The sequence below is a fragment of the Eumetopias jubatus genome, unplaced genomic scaffold, assembly GCF_037043125.1.
Source record: "Eumetopias jubatus isolate StellerSeaLion01/CBP00866 unplaced genomic scaffold, mEumJub1_p1.0 scaffold_4, whole genome shotgun sequence".
Lineage (NCBI taxonomy): Eukaryota > Metazoa > Chordata > Mammalia > Carnivora > Otariidae > Eumetopias > Eumetopias jubatus.
Window position 1 is genome coordinate 22,516,137 of NW_028274810.1, and position 18,152 is coordinate 22,534,288.

General features: G+C 45.6%; 1 protein-coding gene across 1 annotated transcript; it reads right to left on the reverse strand.

Annotated features, from left to right (window-relative positions):
- Positions 1 to 8,764: 8,764 nt before the first annotated feature.
- GPR88 (G protein-coupled receptor 88) lies at positions 8,765 to 9,919 on the reverse strand. The gene has a single exon (XM_028101892.2). The coding sequence runs from the start codon at positions 9,917 to 9,919 to the stop codon at positions 8,765 to 8,767; it is 1,155 nt and encodes a 384-aa protein (XP_027957693.1).
- Positions 9,920 to 18,152: the final 8,233 nt, after the last annotated feature.

Here is an 18,152-nt window from a genome sequence, read left to right on the forward strand (position 1 = left end):
TTAGTATTTCAGTCTTTCTCTCTCACTGTGTCAAAACATTGAAAGCAGCCAGATTGTCAGTCTGCTGGTTCAGTTCTAAACATACAAGTAGACTTTGGTTAAAATCTGCTTGGGACTTTGTCACATGAGAAACTCAACCAGGAATTTTCATCAGAGGTAGCTTTAACATGGGGAGCCAACGGTAGCTCATCTCTCATCCAAACAATCTCTATCTGCTCAACTCACAAAAAAAAAAGTCTTCAGGTGTCATGCTTATAAAAGTTCTTAAGTGAAGTAAGTAGCCCATAGAGCTCTGCTATTTAGCCTGAGTAATTCTAAGTACAATGTACTTGTTTCAGCCTAGATTCCATAAAAATGTTTGAGGATGAAGTGGGAACAAAGAGCAGACCAATAGAGAACAGCAGATACAGGGTAAAGTCACCAAAAATGTGGCATATTCACATTCCAGTGCCCAAGGAGGGACATCCCTGGTCACCTAAACTTGCTATTCTATTGGCTGTTGTGGGTAAAGTTTTTGCCCAACACATTCCTTCTGACTAATCATTAGAAAACTGATAAAGCCCCGGGCAACAAGGGTCCTGTCACCTCCATGCAGAAGAAATATTATATGATCCTAGAAAGTCTATTTGAAAGGCATCTCAGAGTTGATCTGATAAAACTTCCCACATAATACAGACATCCTTTCCAGAGTTAGTCCTCCACACCCTACTTGAATTCCTCAAGTGTTAGGAAAACCACAATTTCCTGAGACAGCCCATACTATTTCGAGCACCTATAATTGGGACAAAGTTTTTTTCTCCTATTAAATGGAAATCTATCTCCCACCCACCGAGCCAAATCTTACCTCTAGAACTGCACACCATACATGTTTTCTCCCTCCCCTGCAACTGGGTGCTGTGTTTCCAAGCCCAGGCTTTGGAGTCAGCCAGACTCAAGGTCAATTGTCAGCTCTTTCTTTTGCCAGCGGGGCAACCTGGAGGCAGGCTACCTCTTGAAGAACCAGCATTTTCGACTCTAAAACTGGAGTCACAGCACCTGCTTTGTAGGGCTAGTGTGAAAATCAGATCCGGTAACACGTTCTAAAGGACATAGTACAGTTATCAGTATGTTATCAGCAAATGGAAGCTGGCATTATTACTCTGCTTGACAACCTTTCAGATATTTAAAAAGAACCTTATTTTTCCATAAGTTCTTTTCCAGGCTGAGCATCTCCTTCTCCAATCATACTTCAGAATATGGCAAAAATTATTCTTTCCCAGATCTAGATCCTGCACTTGCTTACGGCTTGAGGTTGCATTTAGTGTTTAATTTAAATGATATCTGGCTAACACTCCTTGATACAGTTGGCAGTTTACCGATTGCCAGAAATGAGGGTGGATTTCCTCTAGTTGATAAGACTGGACAGAAAGCAGGTCTATGGCTCATCTGGGCGACTCCACCATCAGTCTGCCTGCCCCTCCTGATGGCACCCTGTTTCAATATCATAAGGTCTATACTTTTGGAGGAGAATGCCTTCTCGTCACTCACCTGGTCTCCAAGAGAGAACATTTTTGCTGGTCTTGCTGCATCTCCTAGTCTAGCTCTTGGAGGTGAAGTGAATTACCTGGTGAATAGGCAATAGCCACTAGCCCAGTTTCTCAATAGAGAGGAGCTAATTTAACGTCATGAGCCCAAGAAATGTGATCTGGTTGGCCTCCCCTCCCCACCCGGACCAGTGAGAGCTAGTTGACCTGCTTATTTGAAGGACTAGATCAGTAAGGAGGGGCGTGGTAAGCTCTTGTTGGCCCTCACATTAACTTGCATCCTCCCACCTAGCCTTTTTCATTATAGAGATGATGTTGTGGTTCAGCCTTTGTACACTTCATGTTCTTTATCACGTGATCAGTGAGTGAAGAGGGGTGCTATTTTACTGGCCACCTCCAGACCCCAGTATTTTCTGACCATAATCTGGAAAAAATCTCACTGCATGAGTGTTGCTGTCTTGAGGAAGCCCCAGGGGGCTGCTCTGGCCTTCTGCCCTGCTCCACCCCCAGCAGGAGTTCATTCTTTAACCATCGGTCAGAAAACCGCTATGAGTGGGATAGAGACAGCAAGAGGCCTGGTAGACTGTAGCTTTTCACATGCTCCATCTGCTCACTGTCAACAAGCTAAGTAATAAGGGTCACAGAAGATCCTATTTCAGTACAACAGACTTAAAATAAATGACTTCTAGACACTAGAAATTGTTACTGATTTTAACCTGCAAGTCAGCTGTTAAGTTCTGAAAAAGAAGTAAGATCCACCAAGTAGGTAGAGAGCAGCGCAAGTGGCAAACCATCCGCCATGTACATCGACAAGCACTGGATAGACTCCTCATGATAATTTTCTTTAATGCCAGATATTCAGCACTCAGCTTCCTTTAGGGGGGGCCATGTGACCTACTTCTAGCCTTTTGAGAGAAAAGTCCTTTTCGGGACCTTCTTGGAGTTTCCTCTCTTAGGAAAAAGAGAGACAAGCAAGGAGAGCCTTTTTCCCTCTCTTCTGTGCTATCCTGTGATTACAGCAGACATCTTGGACCCATAAAGAGACAACACTGAGGTTGACAGAGTAGGACGCAAAGAACCTGGGCCCTTGAAGACATCAGAATGACACTGAACAAATTATGGAATTACCTACCTGTGGACTTCTCATTTATGATGATGAAATGTCATCCCTGTATAAGCCATTTTTAGCTAGGTAGTCTGTTACTTGTAGTGAAGATATTCTCTATCTTTAGAGAGAGAGAGAGAGACTGCAAGCAGGGGGAGGGGCAGAGGGAGAGGGAGAGAGAGAACCCCAAGCAGGCTCCACGCCCAGCGCAGAGCTCAGTGAGGGGCTCGATCTTACGACCCTGAGATCATGACCTGAGCCGAAATCAAGAGTCAGACGCTTAACCAACTGAGCAATCCAGGCACCTCGTAGTGAAGATATTCTAATTGTTACAGGCATGAGTGGCAAATAGAATCTGTCACTAGGCCCCTCTTTATAACATCTTTCTTTTCCTTACACTTTTTAAATATAGCTGGGTGTGTGTGTGATATATAGATATATCACACGTATGTATCACACACATGTAAATATATGTCAGCATATACTTTCTGGCTGTAATTATGTACAATTAAGTGTACAGAGGAAAAGAATTTTTAAAAAGAATAGATAAGTACAGTAAAATGTTAAGAGTGGTAATCTTGGGGCACTTGGGTGGCTCAGTTGGTTAAGCATCTGCCTTCAGCTCAGGTCATGATTGCAGGATCTTGGGAGCGAGCCCCGCATAGGACTCCCTGCTCAGTGGGGAGCCTGCTTCTCCCTCTCCCTCTGCCCCTCCCTCCCTGTTCATGCTCTCTCTCTCTCTCAAATAAATAAATAAAATATTTAAAAAAAATTTTTTTAAAGAGTGGCAATCTTTGGGAAGTGGAGCTATGGATAATATCATTTCTTCTATGTTTCCGTATCTTACAAATTTTAGGAAATTTGTAAAATATAGAAAAAAATTATTTTCAAGAAGTAAAACTTTCATAAGGGCAAATTTTTTAATTCAACTGTGTTGCCCATTTCATAGAACTTTCATTTGGCTAAAAGAACTGTATCTGTTACAACATTACCATAGAAATGATGCTATATAGTTTACTACTACCTGAGAAGAGAAAAATGGGAAATGGGCCTAATTTAACCAAGAAAAAATAAAAAATTAAAGCACTTTCTGTCTAATAAAAATAGCAAGGAGCTGGACTGGACAATCTCTGGGTCTACCATTCAGTGAACTGACAAAGAAAGGGAAAGACATTCCACAGTTATTTCTCCAGGGATCCTAGCAAAATAGCATGGCCATTGATTAGCAATGTCTAAGGATTTTAGAAATCAAAAATACACAGCTTTTCTATGCAAGGCCCTGCAAAATAACTGTATGTATAATTACTGATATTTGTTCAGAATACCAACAGAACTTGCATACCAGGAGTATAAATCTCCCCCAAATGACAGCACTGACAGCTGGTGATTTATACACATGGCTCATAATCCCATACATTACTACTCTAGGATATCCTTTGGCAAGACAGGAGTTGAGAAATGTGATTTATTCTTAGGTCTATTTCATTAAGAGAAAAAAAGACATGCAAGAGAAAGAATCAGATCTTTTTTTCTTTCAAAATTACTGTCTTTGACTATAAACATATATTAATTATCTAGTATATTTCAGGTAACCGGTTAGTAAAAGATAGAAGGCAGTATTTGCTCTGAAAAAAAATCAAGGGAATGAAAAATAAACCAAAAAACTTTCCTAGTTTTGAAGATGACATACATTACGTCAGCGATGATACAAGAGAATACAGGGTGAGAACAAAGCAACGCAGGAATTCTGTGGAGGCAGAGCTTACGGCTGGGGGGTGTGGGGGCAGTGGTGTGGGCAATGGGCAGGGCTTTAATGAGGAGCTAGAAACTCAGTGAACCTTCTTGGAAGGAAGGATGGGGATTGGGTAAATGATGAGACTCAAGGACACTCCAGGAAGGTCTTTGAATGAACAAGTCTCAGACACAGAACATGGGGCACATTTGGAAGTCAATGTATGAACCAACTAGGGCTATAGCAAAGGATGCAAGTAGAAGAGAAAGAGATTGGGGAAATTAGGGAATAGTCACACCATGGAGGGAATTCCACACCTGACTAAAAACTTCTGATTTTATCCTGTAGCACAGTGGTGACTTCCCACGCTCTGGAGTCAGACAAAAGGCTTAAACCCCAGTTTTTCTATTTAATGCTACATGACCTTAGGCACATTCGTTACTTTATTTTTTTACTTCCTTCCTTCTTTTCGTCTTTCTTTTTTTCTGAGTTTGGCTTTACTTTTTTCAACTTTCATTGTGAAAATTTGCAAAGATGCACACAAGTCAAGGCAATCGTGTAATCCGCCCCACGTACGCATCCACCCTTCGCACTCCCTCCTCAACACCCCCTTACCTACTGCATCAGGCCCGATAGGATTCAGTACCTGGGAGCACCTGGTTAAGGAACTCCTGCAGGTGGGAGGAGCTAGGAAAGGCTACCTGAGGAGGAACCTATGTGAAAGCAGTATCCACCTTAGACTTGAGAACCATGGGTCCCAACCTGAGTCTCATGCTTTAAAGGGCCTGCTCCCACCCTCCTCTGGCCACTCTCCTTTCCACAGGGGAAGGAGCCCCAAGGAAAGGTCCCCCACCTGGAGCCTGCGCCTCCTCACAAGCCCTGGTATGGTACCTGGAACCCAGGAATTTCCTGCTTAAATGTCTTGAGGCCACCTCTAGGACATGCCCTTCCTAGCTATGTGCACCACGAAATCCTAGAGGTGGGCAGGTGGTTGGTTGAAAGGTGGATGCAGGCAGAGCTTAGACCTGTGGGCTGAGGCTGCTCACACATGTGTGAGGCCCCTAAAAGTACTACAGAAGAGAGTAGAGGGAGAAAGAAAGGGTTCCCCTGCCCCTGCCTTGGTCCTACAGACGAAGAACTCCCATCTGGAGCTCCATTCTTGCCTCACAACCCACAAACGTTAAGGGCAGGCTTCCTTCCTTCTGAAAGGAAGTGCCACCTACAATTTTTCTCAATGTTCTTGAATTTAAATGTATGCCACTGATGTATTTTGTCAATTCAGCTCCTAGGACTGCCAAAGAGCCAGATGAGCACTGTCTGAGTGCCTGGGGGAGTGGAATAAAGTTTACACATGAAACAATGAAGTTGACCAGGATGGTTGTCATCAGAAGAACAGGGATGCATTGAACCCCTAGGCCACAAAGCAGACCAACATTCTCTTGGTGAGCAGATCTTTTCAAGGGCTTTCTCTATCAGAGTTAAAGCCCTGTGGTGTTTAAAACAAAAACCACCTGTGGATGCCTTTGTGTGACAGAATTATCGTTTATGAAGAAAAATACTTCATTTTGGAAGGAGAGAAGTGCTAAGAGTAAGCCCCATTACATCCTAGAATTTAGTCATTAAAGTGTAAGTGGGGGGTGGTGGGGTGGGGTGGACTGCAGGTGCCATGTGTCTTAACAGGCATACATCGAAAGAAAAAAAAAGTAGAAAAAGCAAAGTAGGGCAGCCCACAATAGCAATTAGGATATTTTATTCCTGAGTGGATAATATGTGGTTTCATTTAAATAAGAACACAATCTCCATTAACTTAATTTGTAAAAGCAGTAACTCCAACACTCCAGCTATTGCCCTAGTAAGGCATTTTTAGACACATCATTGCTACTTTGAAATTAAAAGTGAATCAGTCCTGTGGAGTTAATTACCAGTAAATATAACCTAAAGTAGTTCTCTCAAATGGCACTGAGCCAGCATAAGCTGGTTCTCGGTGTTAACCAGAAACACTGGAAGATACCAGGTACTTGAAAAGCTAAGTTTCTGTGTGTGGCAAATGCTTTGGGGATCAGCAGGAGACATCATTTGCAGCATCCCCAGTGAGAAACAAAAATAAAGGCCTGATTAAAAGAAGACCTCTTTGATAGAAATTTAGAAAATTGTCCCCCAGCCCCACCCCCCACAGGAAAATCTTCAGTTCTCTGTTGTTGTTGCAACCTATCCCCCAACTCAGTTATGTTTACAGAAAGGAAATCACACCTATTTCTTTTTAATGCTGGCATACAACCCTATTTAATTATATAAGGTAGAAATAATTTGAGAAATGAAAAAAAAAAAAAAACTAAATAGAGCCAAAACAAAGAAATGATTCTCATCACTAGTGCTTTGGAATACAGTGTCCTCTGTTACAGTGTTCTCAAGGAGATATGCAAGAAGACCAGAGACAGAAGGAAAAAACTCAGAGAAATAGTTGTCTGAACTTTAATTAAACATTTGAATCATAATTAAATATTTGAATCAAGGAAAATGGGAATAGATGAAACCTTAGTGAGAGAGAAATGGTACATGCACAAAGGGGAGAGATTAATACAATGACTGCTGACCTATTATTGGTAATGAACATATTTGTTTTGTTTTACTACAAACATGTCTAAGTTTCCTGCAACTCCCATGATTATTCAAATGCACGCAGGTTCCCACTATCCTAACTTACGATGTTCAAGAGTGCAACAAAGCAAGTTCTTTTTGTTCCGAACTACACAGTTAATTGAGGTTGTTCGGCCCCAGATTAGATGTAGTTAGCAGTCATAATGCTAACAGATGGTTATCTTCAATTACTTTTTTCCCATTTTAATTTCACAAAGTGATTTCACATGATTTTGCATTTCAGCTATTTCTAAATAAATTTAGTAAACCAAAGACAAGCCTCAAATCATACATTTTAAAACAGATTCCCATTTGAACTGTTTGCTATTTATAACTGAGTTTATTACACCTCCTTCAACAGACACAATATTAATGTCAAGTGTCATGGTAATATATAGGCAAACTACATAAAAACCGGTGTTGCTTTCTAATATGCGGCTTATCTAAACCCTAAAAGAGAACAGACTGCTTTGCAGAGCCAAAACCATTACTATTGATCCATCTTGACTGTGGTTCCATTTGCAAGTTAAAGTCCCAACTGGGAGTTTCTCATAAATTGGGTCAAGACAAGAACCGTAGGTAGCCAGGGTATCTCCGTGTTTCTTTTTCAAATAATTGAAAGCCACTTCTTCTGGTGTCTGGAAGAAGTAAAATGTCCTTGTCTAATGGGTATTGCCTTAGTATATACCACATGCCCAGTAAGTTCTAGCATCTAGGAGCATGCAATAGCAGCTAAGATTAGCTATGCAGTCATGGTATTACTAGTGTTTAATTATATCATGTGCATTGAGATATTTTAAATGTTAAAGAGAAAACAGAAGGACTTATTCTCCTTAGCAACCATTATAGTACAGAATGTTCAAAGCTGCAGTCACACTCATAAGGCAAGTAAACTGATTACAAAACGAAGGTAGCAACAAGTGTGCATGCTATAGAAAACATGAAACTGGTACCTAAAATGGATAACCCCCTTATTTGTTTTCAAAAATTCCATCGCTGGCTCAGACCATCAATCAGCACAAGGGGAAATTTTCACTTTAACACCTAATGCCAATGTTCAGTCTTAGAAGTGCAAAAACAGGTGTAAAGTAATAAATCTGTTTTCTCTTTTCTCACTGGCTAAGATTCTATCTCATTCGGCAATGATTTGACTTTATAAAAACCCTTTTAAGAATAAAGGGCTTGAGGTCTTAATGGCAACTCATACTGGTGTGCACATCTGTGGCTTCATTCTTCAGGTTCATACAAAGGCTAAATCATAAGAGAAGCATCATCAAAGATAAGTTACTTTCTAAAATACTTCTTAAATCTTATTTCCTTCATCAATATTATTTCCTTTGGCTTATGCGCACTCGAGGCGCTTCATCTCTATTATAAGACGATGAAGGTGGGAACGGTAATACGGTAATACGTTATCAAAGCTCTTTTCAAAAACAGTGCTGAAATAAATTAACCTGTTCTTTTAAAATGTCAGGGTAGCAAGTTCTTGAAGTTTCCGGCGTCTTGACTTTAGGATTGCTCTAAAACACAGAAACAAAGGCTAAAAACCAGGTGGCTGTTCAAAATGACTTCGGGGACTCCATTTAGGGAGAGACCTTGGTTCCCAGGTATCCCACTGGTGTCGAAGGCGAAATCTTCGCAGCGATATATTGGGCTTGGCCTGCAGGAGTCTTCGTTCCGCCAGCGGGTACTTTACAAGGGCAGGAGGTGATGCTGGCCAAGGACGGTGGAGGCCCGCATCCCCGCTTCCCTCGGGCGGGGGCCGGGTCACCAGTGCTGGCCGGCGGCGCGGGTGCCCAGCTGCGCCTGGGATACCGCGGGCACGGCCGTGGCGGCAGCGGCGGCGGCCGCCGCGTCGCCGACGCCGGGCAGGACGGAGCGCACGGAGCGCCGGAACTCCTCGTTCCTCCACGTGTAGAGCAGCGGGTTGAGCGCGGACAGGGCGCAGCACAGGAGCCAGCTGGCCGCCTGCACGCCCCAGGGCACGGGCAGCGAGAAGCCGCTGGCCAGGCTCACCCACGCGAGCGGCTGCGTGGCCAGCAGGAAGACGCAGCAGAGCAGCAGCACCGACAGGCCGCTGAGACGCCGCTGCGCCCGCCGCGGCTGCAGCGCGGGCGGCAGAGGCTGGGCCTGCGCCGGGTGCGCCGCACCACCCGGGCCCGGCGCGTGCTGGGCGCCCGGGAAGGCGGCGGCGGCGGCGGCGCAGCCGGGCAGCTGGTGCAGCAGGTGGAAGTTGAGGACGCTGACCCGCTTGACGCTGACGCGCACGCGGCGCACGATGCCCAGGTAGCAGTGCAGCAGCAGCGCCGTCTGCGCCAGCAGCGCCGCCGCGGCCAGCAGCGCCGGGTAGTGGACGCGCGGGGGCGCGGCGCCGGGCCGCGGCGCCCAGGGCGGCAGCAGCAGCACGAGGCCCAGGGCGAGCGCCCAGGAGAGCGCCAGCATGCCCGCCGTGTGGCGCCGCTGGTACAGCGCCTGGTAGGTGGCAGGCGCCCGAGTGATGAGCAGGTAGCGGTTCAGGGCCACCAGGCAGTGGGACAAGAGGGACACGGTGAGCCCAAGGCCTAGCAGCCCGCCCCGCAGCAGGCGGTAGCTGCCGCCGGCGCCGTCCCAGTCCGCGGGGGGCTCCGCCGAGCCGGTGGGCAGGAGCCCGAGCACCGCCTCCTGCGGCATCCAGAGGGCGCAGACGCTGAGGTCGGCGGCGCAGCCGTTCACGATGAAGGCGTTGCTGGTGGTCTGCAGCTTTCGGAAGGACGACACGAGATAGATGACCATGCCGTTGGCCAGCGTGCCCCCGATGGCCAGGCCCGAGTACAGAAGGGACACGGGGATGCGCCGGCCCGCCCACGACTCCTCTTCCTCGCAGAACAGCAGCAGCGATCCCCCGGTGGTGGAGGACGTGGACGTGGAGGAGGAGTTGGTCATTCTGGCCAACTCTTCACACCTCGCTTGCTAACATCAGCTTCTCACAGCGTGGCCCATCCTGACGCCCGCCTGCAGGGAGGGCAGAGACATCCCTTCAGCCGTCTGCCACCGACACGAGAGGCTGAAGCCGAATAATGGGCTGGGGGAGGGGGAGAGAGGGAGCTCGAGGAGGACGGGGGTGGCAGATGACAGGTGCCTGCCTCGGAAATGTCTCCAGTGCCAGGGGAAAGGCCTCTTTGCATTCAGCAGGCACCAGGGAAGCCCAAGCCCTGGGACAGAGCAATACCAAGAGTCTCCTATTCTGCCCCCAAACACGCACGTGCACGCGCGCGCACATACACACACACACACACACACACACACACACACACACACACACACGGGAATATTGCCAGACAGAGCCCCTAGTTTCCAGGAGAAACCAGAGATACCCCAGCTGGGGAAAATGCCAGGGGAGAGGAGTTGGGGGTTACCTTACTTTTGGGCTGGTCCTTGGCTGGCAGTCGCGGAGGCAGGGATGCCAGGAAATACCTCCTCACAGCAGCATCTGTGGTCCCAAAATCAACAGGAGAAACTCAGCTGGGATCGGTGCCAGGAGCAAGTGCTCGCTTCTCCCAAGCAGCATCCACACACATGGTCCTAGGCAGAAATCGGCAGCTGCAAGGAGACTTCTCAGCTGGCAGCAAGGCTGGGGAAAGTCAAGTGGCAGGCTGCAAGCCCAGAAGGATGGGCAGGCAGGGAGCAGAAGCAGGGATGCTTGGCTGCAAAAGCAGAAGCTGAGCTCAAGAGGAGAGCACCCGGTGCTCAGAAGCAAGAGTGGTGGCTGATGCGGTGAACCCACACGAAGCTCTCTCGTGCTCACTTATACATCACCCAGGGAAAAGGCAGCCTTTCCACGCTTGGCATGAATTATTCAATAGCTTCTATCTTGTGGAAGGAAAAAAATATCTTGTTCAGAAAGTCCTGTAATTAACAAGTTTCTCTGTCTTTTCTCTCTTTCTCTCAATCACCTTATTTTTCACCCTGCCTCATTTTTCTTCCCTTCGTTTTTTATTCCTCTCATCCGTGTTTGAATAAAATTTAATATACTCCTAATATATTTCATCCTAGCCCCGTGCATTCTGTGGCAAGATTTTTCCGAGGGATGAATATACTCCCAGTACCCAGGACTGATCTCTTCCATCCCACACTTGCAGAGAGAATTACTTTATAACCTAAATGAAATTTGTTTTTTCTTTGGTAAGGTGGGACATCGGTAATTATCCACAGAAAATCCCCAAGTCTCCATTTAAATTATCATTTTGATTTTATTCTCATCACCAAACTCCTTTCTGGAGTTTGGCTTGTGTTCAGGAATGAAATGGTTAGAGGGTAAAAATGAAATGGTCAAGTTAAAAGTAGGTGTCGGGGAGAAAGAAAGAAACCTGAATAATCCAGTGTCCATGACAAAGATGGCTCTTGAGAATTTATTTTGTGGTCGGTCTTAGATGGAGATTTGCAGTCAGATGTTGGAAACTTCTTTGACGCAAGCTCTTATTTAATTATTCTGCATGGGAAATTCTCCATAAAAGCCATCCTTCCCCCCCCCCCGCCCCATAAATCGATTTTCACTGCGAAAATCATTTATTTGAAAACTGAACTCAGTATGGAATATGGTAACATGGCATAATGGAAAAAATGGTCGATGGGGTTTCAGGACACCTGAGTTCTAAGTTGAGCATCCACCAACCGGTCTTGTGATGGGTCAAAAAAGTTTTCACTCAGTGACTTCCAAGGCCCTTTCTTTTCAAACTTTCCGTGAATCCCCACACATAAATTTAACATTTCTCCTCCCTAGTTCTGACAATAGAAACGTACCTCCTCTGCCTAATGCGTGCTGTAGTTCTAGATCCTACAGCCTGAGTCCTTTCCCGGCTGTTCATAGGGTAACATTTGAGAATGGAGTGCAAGGCGCGCTCCTTCGGCTTCCCTCTCTCCCTTTCAAAGAATGGTATTAATTGACTGCTAACAACTCTAATGGGGTTCAAGCTAAGCCTGACTTGATGGGTTTAGTCGTTTTAGGCAGTAATTAAGTGGGATGAGTTGAGTTGAAGGATTAAAGAGAAGAACCAGAGATTTGCTTTTCAGAGGACTGAAAGGTTCAGATATCAAGTTCATTGATGTTGAAGAGAATTTGCCATTGTCCTTTGCCTGTGGTCATTTGTCTTTATTGAGTCTCTGAGTACATCAAGCACAACACACCTGCAAGAGATTCCTCTAATTATTTAGAGTTAAAATTTGTTGAGATAAACATTTCCTCTCAGGGCGCCTGGGTGGCTCAGTCGGTTAAGCACCTGCCTTCAGCTCAGGTCATGATCCCAGAGTCCTGAGATGGAGCCCCACATCAGACTCCCTGCTCAGTTTCTCCCTCTCCCGCTCCCCCTGCTTGTGCTCTCTCTCTGTCAAATAAACAAAATCTTTTTTAAAAAAATTAAAATAAGTAAATAAATAAATAAATAAAAATTTCCTCTCACACCAAGGCATATTTGAATTCCAGGTTCCTGGGCCCAGCTAGTGCCTTACCTGTTGCCTGTGGGAATGAGCAAAATTCCCTGCTGAGAGGCTTTTGAAGTCACTCACATTTCTGTCAAGACCGTGCCTTCTACAGCCCTGGCCAGGCAGGGGGCAAGTTTTTGTTTGTGTTTGGTGTGGGTTTTGTTTTAAGCTATTGAACTTACATAAAATAGGGAAGGGGGGTTTTCTCTCTCATTCCCAGCACGAGGACAATGCATGGCATGTAGAAGGTACTCGATAAATAATTACTGAATCAGTGAATGGATGGCTATATAAATGATTTCAGGTTTTTTTCCATGGTGAAACATTTGGTAAGTGATTTTCATAACCACCTGTTCCTCCTCCCTCTGCAGGAACTTGCCCCCTCAACCACCTTTCTGAGGTATGCCCAGTCTCTCTATCCCTGGCTGGTTGCTTTCCAAGAAAGCATTTCCAGAAATGCCAGTTCCACCACAACTGAATAAAAGCTTCCCCTGCGCTTCATCTTCTTCTCAAGCTGCCTACACAAGCTCTCTCGGGCTCCTGGCAGAGGGGCTCAGTTTCTCCCACCCAGTGCCCACCCCACACTGCATTTGCTCTCACCCCTGAGACAGTTGCCACCTGGCTTAAGTTCTACCCGTATACAAAGTTGCCTACCGGACGTTGCCACTTGGGTGTTCTGTGGACATCTCAAAACCCCAAATGTCCAAAATGGATCTCCTCCTCTGCTTTCCAAACCAATCCTTCCTTCTCCTATATTCCAGTCCCAGTGACCAGCATCACCATTATCCTGATGCCTAAGTCAGAATCCTAGCTGTTTTGTTTGATTCCTTCTTTTCTCTCTTCCTCCCTATATCCATCAATCACCAAGCGTCCTCATTCTACCACAGTAATTTTTTTTAAATCTGTTCACTGATCTCTATTCACTCTGCCATTACCTGGTATCAGACAACAAGCATCTCTTCTCTAAATTTTCCCAACAAGCTCCTAACTGATGTCTACTTACCATCTTACCTCCCTCCAACATTCTAAGACTGAAAGACATCACTCCATAGGTGTTACATTTTTTTATGTTTCCCCACCCTCTGCTCTAATGTAAATTCCTTGAAAATAGGAGCTTTGTGTTGATTACTAGTATTATTGGAAGCTCCCAGAACAGTGCCAGATACACAGTATACCCTTAATCAATATTGAAGGAAATCGTGAGCAAATGTCACTACTGTCCTTCAGTTCTTTCACTAAGACCCTATTGTGCGCAGGAGAACCGTAAGCATCATCATTGCTAACGTTCCTGAGCACACACCACGTGTACCTGACATTGTTTTGAGGATTTTTCATCTATTGTTTCATTTCGCCCTCATGTCAGGCCTACAAGGTAACTAGGCTTACCTCTAAACTTACAGCCCAGGGCAGGAGTCCAAATGTGTCCCCAGGCTATATGTCTAAATATTTTTAAATCATAAATCAAGCCATCAAACTGTTAAATAATACTCCGTTCTCCTAACTTGACAAACATACTTTCATGACCCCTGGAAAGCTGGGCTCAAATTTAGAATTCTCAGATTCATAGATTGTTCCATGCTCCTGGAATGTGACCACTTGGTGAACTTGCCTCCATCCTGCAGTCCATCCATTTCTCTCCCTCACATGCCAGAGGGACCTGTGATATAGGACAGTCCAGCCTGCCCATCCAAGTCCCAGCCACACCCCTGTCACACAGCTATCCCTTGGCACCATCTCAGACCTATGATGGTACCTGGAAGGCAGAGGCAGCCATCGGAAGGACAAAGCCAGAGCAGAGGTCCACGCAGATCATTAAAGTGTGTTCATGGCCACTGGGCAGGGAATTCTGGGGGTCCTTGCCGATGAACATGGTCCAGAAAGGGCATGTGAGTTCTAGGTGAACTTGTCCCCTTGGATCCATTTAGTAGATGAGAAAACTGAGTCACAAAAATAATTTGGGCAGTGCTTTTTTTTAACTGCGTAAGTTAAATAACTTGCCCAAGATCACACAACTAGGAAGCAGCATAACTGGGATCCAAACTCATTGCTCCAGTCTCAACCACCACACTATCCTGCCTCCCTTGGTTAAGTTGAAATTCCTTAACAGGGATGAGCTGCTGTATATAAAGCTGATCTAACAAGGAGACCCAAAACTATGGAGTTAGTTAGTTACTAACTAACTCATTTATCTCTCACAAAGGTGAATGAACAGTCCAGGTGGAAGGCAGACCTACTACACCAGGTAATCCAGAAACCCAGGGATCTCCTCAGTGCTCCCCCACTGCTTAGGACTGGGGCATTCAAAGTGTGGTCCCTGACCAGCGGCATCAACATCTCTTGGAAACGTTTTAGAAATGATTCAGACCCACTGAATCAGAATTTCTGGTGATGGGGACCAGGGATCTGTTTTAACGAGCCCTCCAAGGGACTCTGACGCTTGCTAAAGTTCGAGAACCACTGCCTTAGGATGCTATCCTTGCCTGCGTGGATGACATCCCTTCACCACTGCCACATCCGCATGCCAGCTGGCAGACATGAGGAAAGAAGAAAGGGGCAGCCAGCTTCCTGAACTGAAAAGTTCACAGAACACTCCGGCGTATACCGAAACCAGTGACAACCTCAGTCACACGGTTGCTGCTTGCGGCATTCAGAGAAGCTGGGGCCACACTAGCTGAGTGATCACATGTCCCGCCCGAACTCCGGAAGGGTAGGAGAAAGAAGAGAGCAGACAGTGGGCAGTAGAGGGAAGCCGGTTACCAGGGTCACCCCGGTTTAAACCTGCAACTTTAAAATAAGGCTGTTACCATTTGGGCCCTTTAAGCACCGTGCCTTGAGCATACCAGCTTTTCGAGATCCTTTGAAAATGTTTAATAGCTGAAAAGAAGAATTCCTGGCTCAGATATATAAAAAAGAAAAATTTGAAACAGAAATTAATATGCTATTAAAGAGTCAACTGCGCATTATCAACAACAGCCAAACCATGGTGAGAGCCCAAATATCCATCAACAGATGGATGGATAAAGAAGATGTGATATGTAGATATAGAAATATAGACATACAATGGAATATTACTCAGCCATCAAAAAGAATGAAATCTTGCCATTTGCAATGATATGGATGGAGCTAGAATGTATTGTGCTAAGCGAAATAAGTCAGTCAGAGAAAGACAAATACCATTTGATTTCACTCATATGTGGAATTTAAGAAACAAAACAGATGAACATATGGGAAGGGGGGATGGAAAGAGGGAAACAAACCATGATACTTTTTTTTAAGATTTTTTATTTATTTATGAGAGAGAGAGAGATTTGGGGGGGAGACAAGCAGACCCTGCAAGGAGCCTGATGCGGGCCTGATCTCACAACCCTGAGACCATGACCTGAGCCAAAATCAAGAGCCGGACCCTTAACCTTAACTGACTGAGCCATCCAGGTGCCCCCAAAAAGAGACTCTGAAAGATAGAAAACAAACTGAAGTTTGATGGAGGGAGGTGGGTGGGGGATGGGCTATATGGGGGATGGGGATGAAGAAGGGCACTTGATATGATGAGCACTGGATGATGTATGTAAGTGATGAATCACTGAATTCTACTCCTGAAACCAATATTGCACTATATATTAACTAACTAAAATTTAAAAATAGTCAACTGCAAATCAACTCATTATTTATAAACTGCTTTAAGTTGGGATGAGGCTACATTTTGATAATGTTTGCTGTGATGCGTGATAGGACCTCCGTAAGTGCTGAGGTCTGCACAGGTCTTAAAATAGCCCTGCATAAGTCCCCCCTGTAACCTCTTCCATTCTCACCTCTCCACCTATCTCTCCCTCCCCCGGTCCTGCTCCAACCAGACTGCAGACCTGCCTTCCTTGAGTGTGCCTCAGTTTCTCCTCTTACACCCAGCTAGCCGTGTCCATTTGTTCAGGGCCGGCCATTCCCCTGGCTGCCTCTTTGCAATCTGCCCCACCTTTGCTAGCTAAGTCCTACTCACCTTCCAGATCTGAGCTCAGGCTTCACCTTCTGCAAGTCTTTCTTGCCCCGCCATGACAGCCTGTGTGCCCCAAAGCCCAGGCGTGTATCACTGCCACAGCCAGGCTCCCCAGGGATTGGTTACGCCCTCTCCAAATGGTAAACTAGTCAAGGGCAAGGCTCTCTTTTTGGTCAGAGTGCCTGACACATTGTAAATACTTAAACATTTGTTGACTGAATAGGTCCCTTGGGAACCTTTGATATGTGGGCTCAAGATTTCAGTCTCGATTACTTTCTCAGGAGATACAACCGGCAGTCAGAGTCACGCAGCAAAGCATTATTATTACTGATCTTTCTAAAATACTTTAAAAGCTTCATGTAACCGCATCCTCATGCTTTATGCCACCAGATTATTTTTAAATAGAGCTTTTGTTGATAACAACCCCCGCTCATACAAGCCCACACCCACCCCGACAGGATCCAATGTGTACTTTTCCTAGTAGTACTCGATTTCAAAATCCACCAAAATGCATGCTCTAGCTACTGTCTCACATACTTTGGAAAACCAAAGGGTGAGTGGCAGCAGTGAAAAATTGCTCACTTCCTGTGCCTTCCCCATCTGCTGTTAGCTAAGCCACAGAGCTGCCTCACTAAGCACGACACTGAGACGGTCGAAAATCCCATTTCAAACCCCAGCTGTGTTTCCTCCGATCTTGGTCTCTCAGTACAAACACAACTGAGAATCCTGTTGGAATAAGCTTCTTTGGACTGTAAAAGAGGTTTTGCAAAGGAACAATAGCTTTAGGTTGCTTCACGACCCGATTTAGGAGTGATTCAACTGCATGAGAGCATTTACCATTAGGAGAAAGCTCAATGGTAGAGTTTGTAGAAATTACGCATTTAGAAAATCATGGCGCTAGAAATGACCTGTTGTTTGTTCCTTCCTGAAGCTCTTTACCTGGGCTACCTGAGGCCTTGTAAAGATGTTTCCCAACTTTTCTTCTGCCCTGTCAGACTTGAAAGAGCACCTCACCTTGCCTCAGCAACAGTGGTCCACTCCAGTGGTAGAGCTCCCTATCAGGGAAGTACCATGGAGTATGGTTCTCAGTTGGGGGCCAACTGGAAATGTCTGGAAGCACTTTTGGTTGTCACACATGGGGCAGCGGGTGTCGCTCCATCTAATGGCTAGAGACTAGGGATGCTACTGAACATTTCACAATACACAGGACAGAATCCCCCAACAAAGAATTATCCAGCTCAAAGTGTCAGCAATGCCCAGACTGAGAAACGCTGCCAGAGAGGTTAAGAGCTGAGGACAAAAGCCAGAGCCTGTTTGTAGTTGCTGGCAAGTTATTTCACTTTTCGCGGATCTCAGTTTTCTCATTTGTAAAATGCAAATAACGTCACCTACCTGTAGGGGGTGGGGGGGGTTAATGATTGAATTTATGCAAACAGCTTCACCAAAGTGGCCCTTGTGTAAGTGTGCCGCACACATTAAGGACAATGGTGCTTCCCCACAGGGGGTAGGGAATGGAGGGCGTAAAGGGATGCACCCTCCCAAAGAACAAATCTGGAGGGAGTGCAGGGTGCCTTACGAAACCTAGATTTAGATAAACCAATTTTCCAGCTCTGAGTCACTACCACAGGAAGTCCCTCTAAGCATTTTAAGAAAACTGTGAACCTCCCCAAATTTGCGTGCAAACATGTATGTGCGTATTTGTGCATTTTC

Coding starts and splice junctions, on each gene's coding strand:
- GPR88 (XM_028101892.2), bottom strand. CDS start 9,919: ATGACCAACTCCTCCTCCACGTCCACGTCCTCCACCACCGGGGGATCG.